Below are 19,427 nucleotides of genomic sequence, written 5' to 3' on the forward strand. Positions count from 1 at the left end.
CACACCACACACTCACACTTGCACATCATCATTTGCACATCTCCTTTATAATCATAATACTGTATTCTGCAAACGTTTGAAGTTTTTCTTTTTAACTTATACAATTCATGTTATTCGTATGTGATGTTGTGCTCCAAATCTCCATCCATCCATTTTCTAACCCGCTGAATCCGAATACAGGGTCACGGGGGTCTGCTGGAGCCAATCCCAGCCAACACAGGGCACAAGGCAGGAACCAATCCTGGGCAGGGTGCCAACCCACCGCAGGACACACACAAACACACCCACACACCAAGCACACACTAGGGCCAATTTAGAATCGTCAGTCCACCTAACCAGCATGTCTTTGGACTGTGGGAGGAAACCGGAGTGTTCGGAGGAAACCCACGCAGACACGGGGAGAACATGCAAACTCCACGCAGGGAGGACCGGGGAAGCGAACCCGGGTCTCCTAACTGCGAGGCAGCAGCGCTACCACTGCGCCACCGTGCCACCCGTGCTCCAAATCTACCAAGTCAAATTCCTATACATTAAGTACTGGCAAATAAAAGTGACATTGAATCTGATTCTGAATCCCACCCTACCTCTTTTAAGTTGGTGGGTAAATGATGTTATATACTGGAAAAAATCTAATTCTCACTTACAGGATTTCTTCAAAGCTTTTGTGAAATATGGCAAGATTTAACCAGTAACACTGTAAAATAAGCTTCCATTTCAGGGAACAGGATACTCTTTCCTTCCTTGCTGCTTTTAAACATTTGCTCTGGTTGCTGGCACTCCTCTCTTTCTCTTGGGTGGGGGTTGTTATGTTTGACTTGATTGTATGGATCGTTAGTTGCATTTAATTCAAATCAATAAAAAAATAAAAAAAAGAAATGAGACAATCAGAGGTACAACAAAATTGGGAGAGATGTCTTAGAAAGTACAGGAAAGGAGGTTGGTGTGGAATGGACATGTATGTGATGAGGAGAGACAGTGAGTGTGTGGGCAAATATGTGAAGGGAATGGAAGTGCAGGGGAAAAGAAAAAGCAAAGGACGCCAAAGGTGAGGTGGATGGATAAAGTCAAAGAATATCTGAAGAAAAAAGGCAGGTGAAGGACCGAGAAGGCTGATCAGCCACATCGACCCCACACAGGAGTGGGAAAGGATGCAGAGAAATTAGAAGAAGCACTTGGCACATTGTTCTGTGCCATCAGATAAAGCCAGTGTGTCAGCGGTTGCACAGTTCACGGACTCTGCAGGAGTACACTGTAGGAGGCCTTCAGGATGCACCATATATGGGCAAAAGCCATCTGAAGCCATCGAGCCGGGAGGTGTGGGAGCTGATGAGAGCATTCCGAGTGAGCAGTCAACCAGGGGTGATATCTGCCAGCTGGTCTGATTCGCGCCAGGGAAACACTTTAAAAAGTCAAACTATATGGGATCAGTGGAAGGTTTTCCTTATTCTCAGGTAATATTAGACTGTGGTGCTTTAGTGTCACATCACTAACCTGTAAAAGCTTTCAGAGGGATTAGGGGTGTGGGCCACTCAACTGCTTCAGTGGTCTGCCATTTAGTCTTTGCTGGTCATACCGCTCTTTCAATGATAAAATTAAAAGTTCAAAAGCTGGGGAAATAAAAAATAATAAAAAGGTGTTGAGCGTGGACTACAAACCAAAAACTGCATAAAAGCAGACATTTTACCATACTGAGTGTTAAGGAAAAAATTCTAAAATACATAATCCTGCTGTCAATGAATAAAGTGTCAAATTTTAAAATGTTATTTCATTTTCTGAACCACTGTCATCAACTGGCACTCCGTTCAGGGTTACTTCTTGATTTGACTCTCTACTCGCCTGCAGAATTGGACTTTTGGGTTCCGAGAGTGCTATTTTTTAACCCAGTTTTTTGATTTAAGGGTCACAGCATGTGACAACTTTCAGATTTCCATAGGGATCCGAGTGGAATGCTGCTCCCCAAAAGTCACACCATCGAATTGTGAAAAGATGCCAGAGTTTCCAAAGAAAAGAGCCTTGAGCTGGGAAAGGCACTATATAAATAAAATGTATTATTATTAAAAAAAATAGGAGGGGAACATGCAAACCCAATACATTTGAATAGTAAGTAGTAATAATAAGCATTTTTATTTATATAGTAAAGGAGACCGCTGAAGGGCTCCAGTGACTCTAATTATACCGTCGCTCCAGGGGTTGGCGCTCTGTCCTAATGCCTTTTCTCTTCCTCCCTCTGCAGACCCGATGATTGACAGCTATAACACCTCTCATGTCATTTTCAGATTCCGCCCACCTGGACCCGCCCCTTTCCTGCTGGAAGAACCCAAAACCGGAAGTTCTGCCATCTTGGGACGGTTCTATTTTGAACTTACGTCTGCAAAGACAACTCTACAATAATTGTGTGTGTTTTGTTTATTTTGTTTTGGTGACCAGACTGGACTCCTTTTGTACCGTGTCTCTTTGAAGAATCCTTGGGTATCGCTGGTTTAACTTTGTGTCGAATGAGCGGTTGCTTATGGAGTCCCGAATGAGGCACATTACCTGTATTGTGAGGGAGGTTCAGTTACGACACTACGGTTATGTGGCGCGTTTCCCCGAGGGTGATCTGGGTCGCAGGACCCTCATTGTTGAGGACCCGAGCAGCTGGACTAGGCCAAGAGGATGCCCAGGTAACACCTGGCTGCGGCAGATAGAGGGCAATTTCCAGAGGGTGGGACTAGACCTGTGTCTGCCTAGGGGGTTGCCAACGAGCTGTTTCGTCAGTCGTGTGGTGGGTTCAGGAACGTGCTGTACCAGTGCATGCACCCCAACCTGACCTGACCTGACCAAGCTGGTACCCCAACTATTTTTCATTGCTGTCTGTTTATCTTATAAGCTTTTGTCAAAACCAAGGATGCTTTGCACAAAATTAAAAAAAAAGAAACTAAAAATTGGTCACAATAACAAAATAGAACAAATGAATAGAAAAAAATCCAAAAGTGTCTGAATTAACATAAACTGCCCTAAGGTGGAATTTTCATAAGAAACTTAATGATTTACTTCCTAAGGTAGAAGTACATTATAGTATATATAAGAATAACTGCATCAAGTTTTGACCAAGAATCATTTCATGCTTATTTCACTAATCAAGGTCTTTAGTAATCATTTTTTTCTCAATTGGACGGAGAAAAGCATTACTTCATTAACTCTTTCAGGGCTGATGTTGACTTTTGTTGAAATTCGGCGGTAGAGGATGGTAATCAGCTGTAAACGACGACAAAACTCGCTGTTATGTTTTAGTTCAACTCAGTTTGCTAGAAGGAAAGTTAGCTTCATTAATTTGACCTCAATTCCCTGCGCCTGCGTGAGTAGCGAAGAGCAAACAACCTCTAAAATGACATCGACATCTGATGAGAGACCAAAGCGAATGCACAAAGCAAAATAGTCCGTGGACAACGTTTTGCGTATTATCGCCAAATTGAACTCTGACTTCCCGGACCCCAATTTTGATGCAAGTGATCTGAAGATGGAGATTGAAAACGAAAGTGAGGTACCGGCTTCAGCTGATTGGTCCCGAGCTGATCGTGGTGCTGAATACGCTTGTGAAGCCAATGCGCCAACGGTAACGTTCACCTGGGAGGACCACCACTTATGATGGCAAGAGGTACAAAACAGATTGCGTAGCACTGCCGTGCGAAGACAGGCCAGGCAGCCGGCCCGCCACGCATTCCTACCAGGCATCGTGCTGCCCCTACACAACCACCAGAGACGCTGAACAGGAGCCGACAGCAGCCACAGCAGCAGACATTTTATGTTCATTTACATGTGAAACCTTTGCTTTGTGTGCTTTTCAGAAAATGGAGTTTCCTGCAAAAAATATTCAGCCCTCAAAGAGTTAAAACAAGCTGACAAAGGTGTGTTAAGAATTGACAAATAAATTCTGAAGTACATACACCAAGCAATTCTTTCACACATAGGAACTCCAGAGTAGCAGAGAGACCACCCACAACAAGATGTTTGGCTCCTGGGCCTATTTTATGTGTGGAGGTGATACCCACGTCACTTACTTTATTACTTTATACCCACTGTATCTAGCTGGTACATTTCCACCTCCTGCACCTGCTCAGACTCCTTCCTTGCCACAGAGGTAATGTTCCAAGTTCCCAATACCACTCTCCATTACCAGGGTGTAGTTGGTGTGGGGTTTTCCTGCCAATGCCCACCACCACACTGGTATCATACTTGACCCTCACCCTTCATTTTGCCCCCCACACTCAGTTCGTTCAGCTCAAAACTTTTACATCCCAACCCACCACTGTTACTTTAGGTGTGCCTCCGGGGTCTGTCCTAGGACCCCTCTTCTTCATTATGTACCTCTCGGCGATATCTTTCATAAATATAACATTAATGTTCACTGTTATGCTGATGACACCCAGCTCTATCTCACTAGAAAACCTACATTTTCCTTCCCACCCTCCTTGCTTATTGATTGCATAGCAGAAATTAAATCCTGGTTCAAACTAAATTAAAATTAAATAGCAACAAAACTGAGGTTCTCCTCATTGGTACAATATCAAAATTATCCAAAACTGATCATTTTTCATTTTGTTATTGATAATTCCTCTGTTTCCCCTTCCCCACAGGTTAAGAATCTGAGTGTCATCTGTGACACATCATCTTCCAGTCTGCATATTTCGTAACATTAATCGTATTCGCCCCTCCCTCACTCCCCACATCACTGCTATCCTTGCTCATAGCCTGGTCACTTCTAGCCTGGCCTATTGCAATTCCCTTTATTTTGGTCTTTCTCACAAATCTATACTAATAAAAGGCAAAGCCCTCACTGACTGACTGACTGACTGACTCATCACTAATTCTCCAACTTCCCGTGTAGGTAGAAGGCTGAAATCTGGTAGGCTCATTCCTTACAGCTTACTTACAAAAGTTAAGCAGGTTACATTTCAAAATTCTACACGTAACAGTCATAACTGAATCCTACTTAAGTACATATATACGTTCATAGCCTGCAGCTCGGTCACCGTGTAAGGCGGCATTGGGTCCCCCATCCCCACACCTCCCACGTAATTGGCTGCCTGCCCATATAAGGCCGTCTGTCGCTCCGGTCTCTTCATTCCCTTCCTTGCTTCCCCACGGTATTCATGTCTCCTTGCTGATAACTGCAGCCTTTTTATTTAATCCACGGCTTCTCCGCTGTTTTATTGTTCGTTTATTATGATTATAGGTATTATGTAGCTATTTTAGACTTAGTTTACTGTTCAGGTACCCATTTTCTTTACTGTTCCAACCGTACCCCCATTAACATGTCTATCGAGGTGATCACCATCGATCAAAGAACTGTCACTTACCGAGTGGTTTCCATACCCAGAGATGGCACCTGCCTTTTCCATTCTCTGTGTTACATATTGCACGGCCATATCAGGCTGACTCTTGATATCCGGAGGAACATTGTGTCTTATGTATTGAATGACTGGGACAGGTTCAAGGTGTGGACTGATGACGGTACAGGAGATAATTAGACTACACAGGAGCACTAGAAGAGTGAAATGCTTAAGCCCTTCACCTATGGTTCTGCATGTGAGTTGATGGCTGCCGCTGAATTGTTCGGTTGACGCTTTCAAGTGTACCGAAATGGCCAAATATTTTACACCTTTGGACAACCGCCAATGCCTCTTAAACATCTTAGACTCACAGGTGACGATTTCAGTAGAGGACACTTTGATGTTTATGAATGTTTAAACTTTCAAAAGCTGGGTGCGAAGTTATCGATGAAACCGGTTGTATGCTTACAATGCCTGACAGATGCCAAATGTCACTTCAACACAACAAGTCCTGCAAATACTAACGTCATTGAAACAAACCATGAAACTCAAACCGATTATGACAGCAGCAATCCAAGCTGTGAGAAAACAGAAAAAAGGAAGCGTGTCAGACGTTGTGGTACATTTTCTGATGCAGCTAGATGGAAACAACTTTGTGATGCTGCCACCAAATACTCGCAGAAAAATCCACAAGTTCATAGAAACACTGCCACTAAATATTCACAGGCAAATCCACAACTTAATTCCGGGAATGCCTGTTAAACATCTTAGATTCACGAGTACTGATTTGGGTAGTGAACACTTCGATGAATGAAACCTGTTATCTTTAGAACGGTTGACAAACACGGAATGTAACTTGAACACAACACGTCCTCCAAATACGAACCAGATTGAAAGAAATAATGATAATCAAATCATTGATGACAGCAACACTCATAACAGTGACAAAACACTTACATTAACAATCATGATACGTTATTTTTAAAATGTTACCTTTTCTTTTTCATAACTTCTTTAACACACTACTTCTCCGCTGTGAAGCGCGGGTATTTTGCTAGTCTCTCTATAAGCTTCAACTGGCCCAGAATTCAGCTGCCTCCATCATTACTAGAACCCCCTCTACTCACCATCGCACTCCCGTCTTGCCACAGCTTCACTGGCTTCCAGTTAAGTTCCACATTTAATTCAAAATTATTCTGTTAACTTTTAAGGCTCTCCACAACCTTGCCCCTCCATATCTGTCGGACCTCTTTCATGTTGCCATCCCTTAGGTCCTCTTTTTCCATCCACTTGGCTGTCCCCATTCGTCCGTCTTACCACCAACTGAATGCTCTGCTCCCCAGCTCTGGAACTCACTACCATCCCAGCTTAGAAATATCGAATCCTTTCTCACTTTTCAAATCTGAACATAAAACTCATCTGTTCAAGATTGCTTTTTCTCTTTGACTACAATTGCTGTCTGATTTTAACTTTTTTTTATATTTCTTTGTATACTGCTCAAAAAAATTGAAGGAACACTTTTTAATGGAAGTATAGCATCAAGTCAATGAAACATGTGGGCTATTGATCTGGTCAGTTAAGCAGCAGAGGGGCTTGTTCATCAGTTTCAGCTGCTTTGGTGCACTAGAGGGGCAACAATGAGATGACCCCCAGAACAGGAATGAATGGTTTAACAGCTGGAGGCCACTGACATTTTTCCCTCCTCATCTGTTTTGTCAATCGTTTTGCATTTGGCTACAGTCAGTGTCACTCCTGGTAGCATGAGGGTATACCTGGACCCTAAAGAGCTGGCACAGGTAATCCAACTTCTCCAGGATGGCACATCAATACGTGCCATTGTCAGAAGGTTTGTCATGTTTCCCAGCATAATCTCAAGGGCATGGAGGAGATTCCAGGAGACAGGCAGTTACTCTAGGAGAGCTGGACAGTGCCCCTTGTAGAAGGTCCTTAACCCATCAGAAGGACCCACTGGTATCTGCTCCTTTGGGCAAGGAGGAACAGGATGAGCACTGCAAGAGCCTACAAAATGACCTCCAGCAAGCAGGCCGCTGGTGTGAACGTCTCTGACCAAACAATCAGAAACAGACTTCATGAGGGTGGCCTGAGGTCCTGACGTCCTCTAGTGGGCCCTGTGCTCACAGCCCGGCACCATGGAGCTCGATTGGCACTTGCCATAGAATACCAGAATTGGCAGGTCCACCACTGGTGGTCTGTGCTTTTCACAGATGACAGCAGCTTCACCCTGAGCATTTGTGACAGATTTGAAAGGGTATGGAGAAGCCATGGAGAACGTTATGCTGCCTGTAACATCATTCAGCATGACCGGTTTGGTGGTGGGTAGGTGATGGTCTGGGGAGGCATATCCATGGAGGGATGCCCAGACCTCTACAGGCTAGATAACGGCACTTTGACTGCCATTAGGTATCAGGACAAAATCCTTGGACACATTGTCAGACCCTATATGCTGGTGCACTGGGTCCTGTGTTCCTCCTGGTGCACGACAATGCCCGGAGAATCCTTAATTCTATTGACTGACCTTAAACCCCCACAAGCGCTCACTCGCCTGACCTCAAACCAATAGAACACCTCTGAGTGGGACATTATGTTTCAGTTCATCCGACGCCAGAGCTTGTCCAGGAGCTCAGTGATGATGCCCTGGTCCAGATCTGGGAGGAGGTCCCTCATGACACCATCCGTCGTCTCATTAGGACGTTGTCAGGCATGCATACAAGCAAGTGGGGGGCATTCAAACTACTGAGTACCATTTGGAGTTGCTACAATGAAATTTCAGCAAAATGGACTCGCCTGCCTGCCTGCCGCATCATTTGTTCCCTTTGATTTTTGTTGTGTCTTTGAATTCAGCCCTCTGTAGGTTGATCATTTTCATTTCCATCAAACGATGTGCCATGCTTTCGTTCCTAACACATTACTTAGTCCTGCAGGATTTTTTTTCACATTGAGATCTGAAGTGTTTTCAAAGTGTTCCTTTAATTTTTTTGAGCAGTTCTGTTTATAATGTGATTCTTATCTATTGTTCGGTGTCCTTCAGTGTTTAGAAAGGCGCCTATGAATAAATAAAATGTATTATTATTATTAAGGTGACGTTAGGGCGTCCAGTTAGGGAGGCTAACAGGTAGCATAGCTGCTTTATGCAGATGATGTTGTCCTCTTTTGCTGCAACTGCCTGTGACCTTTAGGACACATTCAAACGATTTGTTGGAGTGCAAAGACGGATAAGTATCAGCACCTCCAAGTCTGAGGTCATGGATTTCTCTCTGAAAAGAGTGGAGTACTTTGTCTAGGTGAAGGGGGAACAACTACCCTTAGTGGTGGAGTTCCAGTATTTTGAGATATTTGTTTGCAAGTGACGTGAAAAGAGAATGTGAGATTGACAAGCAGACTGGAGGTATGGCAGCTGTTCTGCAGGTATGGTACTGGTCCATGGCGGTGAGTCTAAAGACAAAACTCTCAGATTACCAGTTGGTCCACATCTCTATCTTCAACTGAGGTCTAGAACCGTGGGTAATGACTGAAAGAATGAAATCACAAACGCTTCTTCTTTCTCTTTATCTTTTCCCACTTCTATGTGGGGTTGATGTGCTTGATCCACCTTCCCCATACAGCTCAGTCCTGTACCTTCAGATCTTCTTTTAGTTTATCTATCCACCTCCGCTTTGGCCTCCCAAACATTCATCGTCTCTCCTCACCACATGTCCATACCACTTCAACTTACTGTCTTAGCTGGCTCTCCCATTTTTGTTGCACCTCTGATTGTCTCATTTCTTATTCTGTCACAAATCCATCTCCACATTCTCATTTTTGCCACATCTAACTTCTCCTGCGCTCCTTTTACTGCCCATATCTCAGCTCCATAACATCATTGCTGGTCTTAAAAACCTCACCTTTACCCTTCAATCACACAATACTCCTGACGTCTTCTTCCAACTGCTCATGATGAGAGAAGTCGCCAAAATCAACTGGAATGTTCAAGCAAATTATAAAAAAAAAAAAAAACGCAGATCTTAATCCGTTAAGCAGTTCTCTCGTGAAAAGCAGACAGACAGATGTTGGATTTTATAAATATACTAGCAGGAGTACCCGGCGTTGCCCGGGAATCTATAACCGGTGAATTACTGAAATGAAAGAAACAGAACAAACATTTTTCTGATTGACATTTTAGTGTAAGTTCCTACACTCTAGATTCTGTGTGCTGTTCCGTTTCAGACGCCCTTGAAATGGACTTTGTTGTGGGATCTGAAGTGGACCTTCCAATTCTTCGTCTTTTTTTCGGTGGGAAGGGTATATTAGCGAAAAGCAGGACAATTATAATGCGTTACATGGTATTATGTACGGAATAAGCACCACAGTGAGATGAATTTACGTTATTTACAATACGTCATAAAGCGAATAAATATAGCACCAGTCAGTCAGAAAGAGCAACACTGAAATCATACTGTCAGTCGCGATGGTAACTACAGAGAGAAGTGACATACAACCAGTGCTGCATTTGGGGAAAATGGTGGGGGAAGGATGCTGTCTTTTTAAGGCGAGTCTCTGTTCAAATGTGCTTGAATATAATGGACATTGGCGAATGAAATACAGCAGTATCAGTACGTGTGGGAGTTTGACGTGCGGAAACGTGGGTGTGTGAGCCAGTCACGCGCACTGGGTTGTTCACGTTTTACATCGATACAGCAGTTCCCCTTCACCCGATCAAAGCAGTTGGCCTTCTCATACTTGGACACTTCCGCCATCTATTGGCATTTTAAAGAAACATGGGTAAAGAGCAACGTACAGAGACCAATGCTGCCATTAGACGGTGCCGCAGTGAACTTCTGTTGCAACGTGCAGCCATCTTAAGTACAGGGACGTGTGCCGAACGTTGTGTCGGTGAAAAGGTGCCCTGTGGTTCACCACAAACATTTTTCTAAACAAAACATACCTCATGACCTTCTCCTGGTCACAAAGGAGCCTTGTCCCCAGTTTGGTGCCGATTGGACGCCCGGTGCAGATTTGTATGGCGGACATACACACACATTGACTCTGCTTTATATATTAGATAGAGATTACATCTTTTTACTTGTGGAAATCAACTTTTGTTACCCGTCGTATTACACCAGGCCTAATATTACTCGATTACGTTTACCTTTTGATAAAAGTGTCTGCCAAGCAAATAAATGTAAATGGTACAGAAATTTTGGATAAACTAATTAAAATGGTCCTGACATCTGGTGTGGGCTTTTCTAGTGTTCACCTGAACTAGAATTTGTCTCCCGAGTGACCCCAATGAGTATCTGTCGACCAGAACAGTAATGTGCTCAGCACTGGCTCTACTCACCTTGACGGCACAGACAGGTGTAATCCTCTCCTGCTCCCTGAAGTTGGCAGATGCCCCCTTGCTGACAGGGGGAGCTGTGGCAGGGGTTACTGATTTGACAGAATGGCTCCACAAATCCAGGAGGGCAGCTGCATGCAAAAGCTCCCTGACCGTTGACGTAGCATGTGCCGCCATTGAGACACTCCTTCCCCATAACGGTACACGTGATTTCTGTCAAAATGAAAAGGTAAGAAAACATTCAGTGATAACATTTCACGTCTTCATTATTTCTTGCAGAGCAATGACCACGTACAACTGGACTGAAGCGCCACTCTTATAATTACAGTTAGAAAACAGAGTTTAAGCCAATGTCACATAACACAAATTCTAGTCATAGGGTATGTCGGACTTTCATTTACAGGTCTCATCGCCGGACTGAAAATCTCTGGCCATGTCACCTTTAGCAGGCTAACCTTCCAGCACAGTCGTGCTCACCTCTTGTACCCGACTCCCAATAATGTGCTGCCTTAACAGAGCTGGCAGTGTACAAAGAGTTAACAGGTACAGCGAGTTCAGCCACAATCTCAGTCCTTTACTTATTTTTTTATTTTCCATTCTATCATGGTACATAAAACACAAGACATCAGACAGACGAGCTTCTTTTCTGTTTGTGTGGTCCAAAACACCTGCGTTCCTTATTTCGTGTTGCTGCATTATTTTGGATTGAACTTCCAGATGAACATTCATTGGTTCTCATGAACACAGAGCCCGCCCCCAAGACATACTTAGACTTAGACTTAGTTCCTCCCGTGCATTTCCGCACATCGGGCAACAAGCATCTGCCAACGAGGTCGATCCTCAGCGATAATATTCATATTTTGCCAACTGATGTCGATGTTCTTGAGGTCTTCATGCAGGGTTCTTCTCCAGGTGATCTTTGGTTGTCCAATATTCCTTTTTCCCCCCGGGGGAACCCAGTACATTGCAATCTTTGGGTGCCGATTTTCTGGTAGGCAGAGAACATGCCCTGCAAGGCGCATTCGGCACTCAGCGAAAATCGCTTCCAGTCGGCGAGTGTTTGCTCTTCTTAGAACTTCATCGTTTGTGATGCGGTCACGATAGGAGATTCGAAGAATTTTTCTCAGGCGACCCGCTTCGTATGTTTCCACATCTCGCTAGCATAGATGGCTGTCGGAATAACAATGGTGTTGAGGAAACGTATCTTGATGGGCGTGCTGACCGATGCAGATGCCCATATTTGGCATCTACGACACGACTAAAGAAATAATCAAACCTGTTTGATTTTGTTGGGGAGATTGATGGACTTGTAAGAGTGAGTCGCTGGGGCTGTCATAGTACGGCCTTGATGGGAGTTTGCTCAGCTTGCTAAGATTAGATAAATGAAGGCTATGACAGAAAAAGTCACGGGGCTGTTAGGAGAGCTCATGAAACTCACAGTGTTTCTTAGACCTGCACTACATTAACACTCACAAGTTTGCAAATGCACCTTTTATTTTGCCATTTTGGCCTTCAGTCCGCACTGAAATGGTGTTTCAAACCACTGAAAACGTACCGAAGTGTAGCAGTATGGAGAGGAGGAAATGAAGAGATTCGAAAAAACCCAACGGATGATTGTCACGTGATCAGGCAGTGATTCTGATTTTGTTCTGATCACGACTGGCCGATTCTTTCAGTCGTGCGGGATGCAGGCATTATAGTTCACATTTGAATTACTTTTTCTTGAGCTTTCCTGCAGCTCTGAAACTGAATTACAAAATATTTCTGGGGGTTTCTGACACAGGGGTGGCATGGCGGCGCAGTGGTAGTGCAGCTGCCTTGCAGTTAGGAGACCTGGGGTTCACTTCCCGGGTCCTCCCTGCGTGGAGTTTGCATGTTCTCCCCGTGTCTGCTTGGGTTTCCTCCCACAGTCCAAAGACATGCAGGTCAGGTGCATTGGCGATCCTAAATTGTCCCTAGTGTGTGCTTGGTGTGTGTGTTTGTGCGCCCTGCCCAGGATTGGTTCCTGCCTTGCACCCTGTGTTGGCTGGGATTGGCTCCAGCAGACCCCCATGACCCTGTGTTAGGATATAGTGGGTGGGATGATGGATGGATGGTTTCTGACGCAGAAAGTCTGTTTTTCATTTAGAAAAATTATTTAAAAGTTATTTGCAGTGTAATTTTGCTATTCTGAAAATTGCTGCCATTTTGAGGATTTCATGTAGCTCATTACTATGGTAATTGTGTGACTATATGGAGAGATAGATAGATAGATATGAAAGGCACTATATAATAGACAGATATCCATAAAAACAGACTGATGTGAAAGGTGCTATATAATAGATAGCAAGATATACATACAGACATATAGACGTGAAAGGCACTATATAATAGACAGATAGCAATACAAACAGATAGACGTGAAAGGCACTTTATAATAGATAGACAGATATACAAACAGACAGATGTGAAAGACGCTATATAATAGGCAGACTGACAGTCTGACAGACAGATAGATACTGGCCATCAGACGAAATGCTGTGTCACACTGCAGGTCATCACAAACACCATTGACACTGTGAAGCACGGTGGTGGCAGCATGAGGCTCGTGGAGATGTTTCTCTGCAGCAGAGACCCTTTTGAGCTTTTTCAGGGTGAAGGATAAAACAAAAGCAGCAAAATACAAGGAAATCTTGCAGGAAAACCTAGTGTGATCTGCAAGAAACTTGCACCTTGTGAAGACATTTGTTCTCCACCAAGACAACAATCCCACCCATAGGAATGAAATAAATCAAAATAGAGGCCTCCTTAATATATTTATGGTTGCTCCAAGATAACAAGATCAGAAAATAATAAAATGTTTCTCTTCGCTATTCTTACAAGGGTCTCCTTTTGTGTTTCAGCGGTGGTCTCAGCAAAGTCACACAATGGGCTCAGATATTCTAGGCAGTGTCTTGACATTTCTTTTTGCACTATTTGCATTGTGTGCTCAGTAATACAAGAGTAATATAAGATATAATATAATATCTCTGCTACTATAAGTGATGCCCCTTTAGTCTCAGCTTTCAAATCCCAGCTGAAGACTCACGACTTCAGTTTAGCACACCCTGACTAGAGCTGCTGATTAACTGAGCTGACTGCATCTTTGTTGTTACTCATTAGCACTAAAACATAAGTGACATGATAGTTAGAGTTTGTTACTATCCCTCACCTATTCTGTTTCTCTTCTCAGTACACAACTTGGTGCCACTGCCCACCTGCCAATGGTTTTTCATGCCTAAGATAAAGTCATCCCTGACGGAGGATCGCAGGAATCGTGGGGTTAGAGGGGTCCTTTCATTGGATTGGCTGGCCCAGAGCTGACTTAGCTGTGGAATGGCCAATAGGGGAAGGTAGCTTGATGGCTGAGGTCTCCAGGACTCTGAACAAATCCAAATCATAATATGTGATATCATCTGCTGTTGAATTCTGCTCTGAACTTATAATATTTCTATTGTACTGTTGTATTGTATTGAGGATTACTTGTGTTCTGTTCTGTGTATTGTATTATAATTTACCCCATTACTTGACAGCCACTGTAAGCCCAACCTAACTGGAAAGGGGTCTCTCTCTGAATTGCCTTTCCCAAAGTTTCTTACACTTTTATTTCTGTTGGAACCCTGAGCAAGGCCCTTAACCTACAATTGCTTCGTCTTGGGCATGACGTTAATCTCTATCCAGCCCTGCAAGCAGGTCTTCCAACTTGCAAGGAAAACTTGGCAGTTGGTGGCAGGATTGGCACTCCAGTCACTGTAAAAAAACTCACAATGTTCCAGTGTGGTGCTGAGGTGTCAATTGTTGCGTGGCTACACTCGGATCCCAATCTGCTAGAGTGGTCGTGTGGTTGGTGCGACAACACACTGTAATCAGGGCACGCACGCAACCTCCTCCTCCTCCTCCTCCTCCTCCTCCTCATCCTCATCCTCCTCCGTGTCCTTCTCAAAGGGTTTTGTTTTTTTGGGGGGAGAGGAGTTTTTTCTTGTCTTTTTAGAGAGTTAAGGCTGGGGGGCTGTCAAAAGGCTGGGCCTGTTAAAGCCCATTGCAGCACTCCTTGTGTGACTTTGGGCTATATATGATGAAGTGTGTGGACAGTTGTTTGTAGTAATAAAATACTCATTGATACTGAATAATACTAATTGTTTCTCTAATTTATATTGATGAGCTCCGATTAGATCATACACATTCTAGAAGAAAAGGCAGGTAGTTTGGCATAGTGGTTAAAACTTTGGACTTGAAACCCTGAGGTTGTGGATTCAAATCCCACTACTGACACCAAGCGACCATGAGAGAGTCACTTCATCTGCCTGTACCCCAGTAGGGAAAACAAAAAAAAATGTAACCGATCATAGCACAAATGTTGCAAGTCACCCCAGAAAGAGATTAAAACATCAATGGATATATCTCAACTGAATTAAAACAATATGAAAATACATGGATGGCTATGCTCTGATAGAATCACATGGGCTTGCCAGCCATACATCCATTTTCTAGCCTAATTATCTGGTGCAGGCCATGGAGAGCCAGTATTGTATCTGGCAGCACTTGATGGAAGGCAGGAACCAATCCGGGAGATGGCATCAGTCCATCAGACAACACAGTCACAACTACACCCACACAGGAAAACCAGAGAATGGCTCACACAGACATGGGGAGAATGTGCAAGCTACACAAACAGAGTGACCGGGCTGGGATTTGATAGATAGATAGATAGATAGATAGATAGATAGATAGATAGATAGATAGATAGATAGATAGATAGATAGATAGATAGATAATATGAGAGGCTCTAATAGATAGATAGATAGATAGATAGATAGATAGATAGATAGATAGATAGATAGATAGATAGATAGATAGATAGGAAAGGCACTATATAATAGATAGATAGATAGATAGGTAGATAGATAGGAATGGAAGCGAAGGTATGTGATACCATTTGCATATTTTGCAGCAAGAGATCCACAAAGGGAGAAAATAAAAACTACTTTATGATACGTGAATAATTTTCTTTGTGAATCTCCAGCTGAAAACAAATATATATATATACACAGTGGGATGCAAACGTTTGGGCAACCTTGCTAATAGTCATTACTTTCCTGTATAAATCGTTGGTTGTTACGATAAAAAATGTCAGTTAAATATATCATATAGGAGACACACACAGTGATATTTGAGAAGTGAAATGAAGTTTATTGGATTTACAGAAAGTGTGCAATAATTGTTCAAACAAAATCAGGCAGGTGCATAAATTTGGGCACCACAAAAAAGAAATGAAATCAATATTTAGTAGATCCGCCTTTTGCAGAAATTACAGCCTCTAAACACTTCCTGTAGGTTCTAATGAGAGTCTGGATTGTGGTTGAAGGTATTTTGGACCATTCCTCTTTACAAAACATCTCGAGTTTATTCAGGTTTGATGGCTTCCGAGCATGGACAGCTCTCTTTAACTCACACCACAGATTTTCAAATCTATTCAGGTCTGGGGACTGAGATGGCCATTCCAGAACGTTGTACTTGTTCCTCTGCATGAATGCCTTAGTGGATTTTGAGCAGTGTTTCGGGTCGTTGTCTTGTTGAAAGATCCAGCCCCGGCGCAGCTTCAGCTTTGTCACTGAATCCTGGACATTGGTCTCCAGAATCTGCTGATACTGAGTGGAATCCATGCGTCCCTCAACTTTGACAAGATTCCCAGTCCCTGCACTGGCCACACAGCCCCACAGCATGATGGAACCACCACCATATTTGACTGTAGGTAGCAGGTGTTTTTCTTGGAATGCTGTGTTTTTTTCCTCCATGCATAACGCCCCTTGTTATGCCCAAATAACTCCATTTTAGTTTCATCAGCCCACAGCACCTTATTCCAAAATGAAGCTGGGTTGTCCAAATGTTCTTGAGCAGACCTCAAGCGGCTCTGTTTGTGCTTCCTCTGCCTCACTCTCGCATACAGCATCTCCTTGTGTAAAGTGGCCGAATGGTTGAACGATGCACAGTGACTCCATCTGCTGCAAGATGATGTTGTAGGTCTTTGGTGCTGGTCTGTGGGTTGACTCTGACTGTTCTCACCATTCGCTTCTGTCTATCCAAAATCTTTCTTGGTCTGCCACTTCGAGCCTTAACTTGAACTGAGCCTGTGGTCTTCCATTTCCTCAATATGTTCCTAACTGTGGAAACAGACAGCTTAAATCTCTGGGACAGCTTTCTGTATCCTTCCCCTAAACCATGATGGTGAACAATCTTTGTCTTCAGGTCATTTGAGAGTTGTTTTGTGACCCCCATGTTGCTACTCTTCAGAGAAACTTACAATTGACCCCCTTAAATACTCGGATTCACCTGTGTATGTAGGTCAGGGGTCACTGAGCTTACCAAACCAATTTGAGTTCCAATAATTAGTTCTAAAAGTTTTGGAATCAATAAAATGACAACGGCGCCCAAATTTATGCACCTGCCTGATTTTGTTTGAACAATTACTGCACACTTTCTGTAAATCCAATAAACTTCATTTCACTTCTCAAATATCACTGTGTGTGTCTCCTATATGATATATTTAACTGACATTTTTTATTGTAACAACCAACGATTTATACAGGAAAATAATAACAATTAGCAAGGTTGCCCAAACTTTTGCATCCCACTGTATATACATATATATATATATATATATATATATATATATATATATATATATATATATATATATATATATATATATATATATATATATATAGTAATCCTCCTCGATCGGGGTTGTGTTCCAGACCCCCGCATAGATGAAAATCATAAGTAGAAACCATATGTTTGTATGGTTATTTTTATATATTTTAAGCCCTTATAAACTCTCCCACACTGTTAACATTATTAGAGCCCTCTAGACATGAAATAACACCCTTTAGTCAAAAGTTTAAACTGTGCTCCATGACAAGACAGAGATGACAGTTCTTTCTCACAATTACAAGAATGCAAACATATCTTCTCTTCAAAGGAGCGCCGTCAGGAGCAGAGAATTTCAGAGAGAGAGAGAGAGAGAGAGAAAAGCAAACAATCAAAAAATCAATGTGTGCTTTTAAGTATGCCGAAGCACCGCGATAAAGCGGCATTTTGTAGAGGAGCGTCCGTATCCTCTAGGCAAACAGCACCTCTGCTCACACCCCTTCGTCAGGCGCAGAGAATGTCACAGAGGGTGAGAGATAGAGAAAAGCAAACAATCAAGCACCGCTCGGGAAGCACATCGTATATCATTGAGGAGTTTTATTTAATACGTAATACATGCTCTGATTGGGTAGCTTCTAAGCCATCTGCCAATAGCGTCCCTTGTATGAAATCAACTGGGCAAACAAACTGAGGAAGCATGTACCATAAATTAAAAGACCCATTGTTCGCAGAATCCGCGAACCAGCGAAAAATCTGTGATATATATTTAGATATGCTTACATTTAAAATCCGTGAGTGAAGCCGCGAAAGTCGAAGTGCGACATAGCGAGGGATTACTGTATATACACACACATATATATTGTGGGGTACAGCCCGGACACAGAAAGGTAGACATGATGTTGATCACCACACACACGTTTATTTACAATTCTCTATACAATAAAGTATACAAAACCCAGTGCCGCAGCACCAATCACCCCTCAAGTCCAGGCCTTCTCACAACGCCTTCAGTTCTCTTGTCCACCTCCACTCCTCTCCTCTCCTCCGAGCTCTGTCCTCTTCCACTCAACTCCAGCCATCGAATGGAGGGAGGTGGGCCCTTATATCCACACACGGACAAGCTCCAGGTGCTTCCCGACACTCCTCTGCCGACACTCCCCTGTGTGGCGGAAGTGCCAGCTGCACACCCGGAAGCACTCCGGGTGTCCCCTTTCCTCTTCCCCCCAGCACTTCCGGGGGTAGCGGAAGTGCTGAGGTCCAGGGCTCCGAAGGCTGCGGGGCGGCCCCTGGCAGCAACCATGGGCCCCTACAGGGTTGAGCTTCCAAGCTCCCTACCCGTGGTCCCCAAAGCAACCAGGACAGTCGCCACGACATGGTCTGGCGAAGGGGCAAGCCCTCCTCTGGTCCTTCTGGACGTCCCGGCTGGGTCGCCTTCCCAGCTGTCTCTGGTAAAATATATATATACTAGCAAAATACCCGTGCATCGCAGCGGAGAAGTTGTGTGTTAAAGAAGTAATGAAAAAGAAATGGAAACATTTTAAAAATAACGTAACATGATTGACAATGTAATTGTTTTGTCACTGTTATGAGTGTTGCTGTCACATATATATATATATATATATATATATACACAGACACACACACACACACACACATATAAACATATATATACATTGATACATTGTGACAGATAGGGTGCGCTATTGCTCCCTTGAACCCTTATCCAAGACTCCAGACACCAGGAAAAAGTCCAATAATTGACTTTATTTTCACCGTACAGTGCACAAACCACCCTCTCCTCCACAATACTCATAAACAAACCAATAATAGTAACAATAATACTCTCCACCACTCCCAGAAGCGTTGCCCTCCTACCACCCAGCTCAGCTTGCCGTCTGGGAGCTGCCACAGTCCTTTTATCTTCCCTGACCCGGAAGTGTTCCCAATCCCCAGTCCATGTGATTCTTTATCACTTCCGGGTCAGGTACAAGCAGGGCCGGATTTAGATGAAAAGAGGCCCTAGGCTATTCCACTTATGAGGCCCTTTCACCTCCCATTTTTAAGTTTGTTCAAATTGCTAACAATTTGAATGTAGGCCCCTCTTGATCTTGAGG

General features: G+C 43.4%; 1 protein-coding gene across 2 annotated transcripts in view; it reads right to left on the reverse strand.

Moving 5' to 3' along the window:
- Positions 1 to 19,427, reverse strand: part of LOC120535116 (protein crumbs homolog 1-like) — a 311,568-nt gene that overhangs the window by 261,990 nt on the left and 30,151 nt on the right. Inside the window, exon 3 of one of the 2 annotated variants that reach the window (XM_039762712.1) lies at positions 10,651 to 10,860. The exons of the other annotated variant lie outside the window; for it this stretch is intronic. Within the exon in view, the coding sequence (XP_039618646.1) occupies positions 10,651 to 10,860 (210 nt within the window). The remainder of the gene's footprint in view (positions 1 to 10,650; positions 10,861 to 19,427) is intronic. 2 annotated transcript variants of the gene reach the window in all.

This window comes from Polypterus senegalus, chromosome 9 (assembly GCF_016835505.1).
Source record: "Polypterus senegalus isolate Bchr_013 chromosome 9, ASM1683550v1, whole genome shotgun sequence".
NCBI classification, from domain to species: Eukaryota; Metazoa; Chordata; class Cladistia; order Polypteriformes; family Polypteridae; genus Polypterus; species Polypterus senegalus.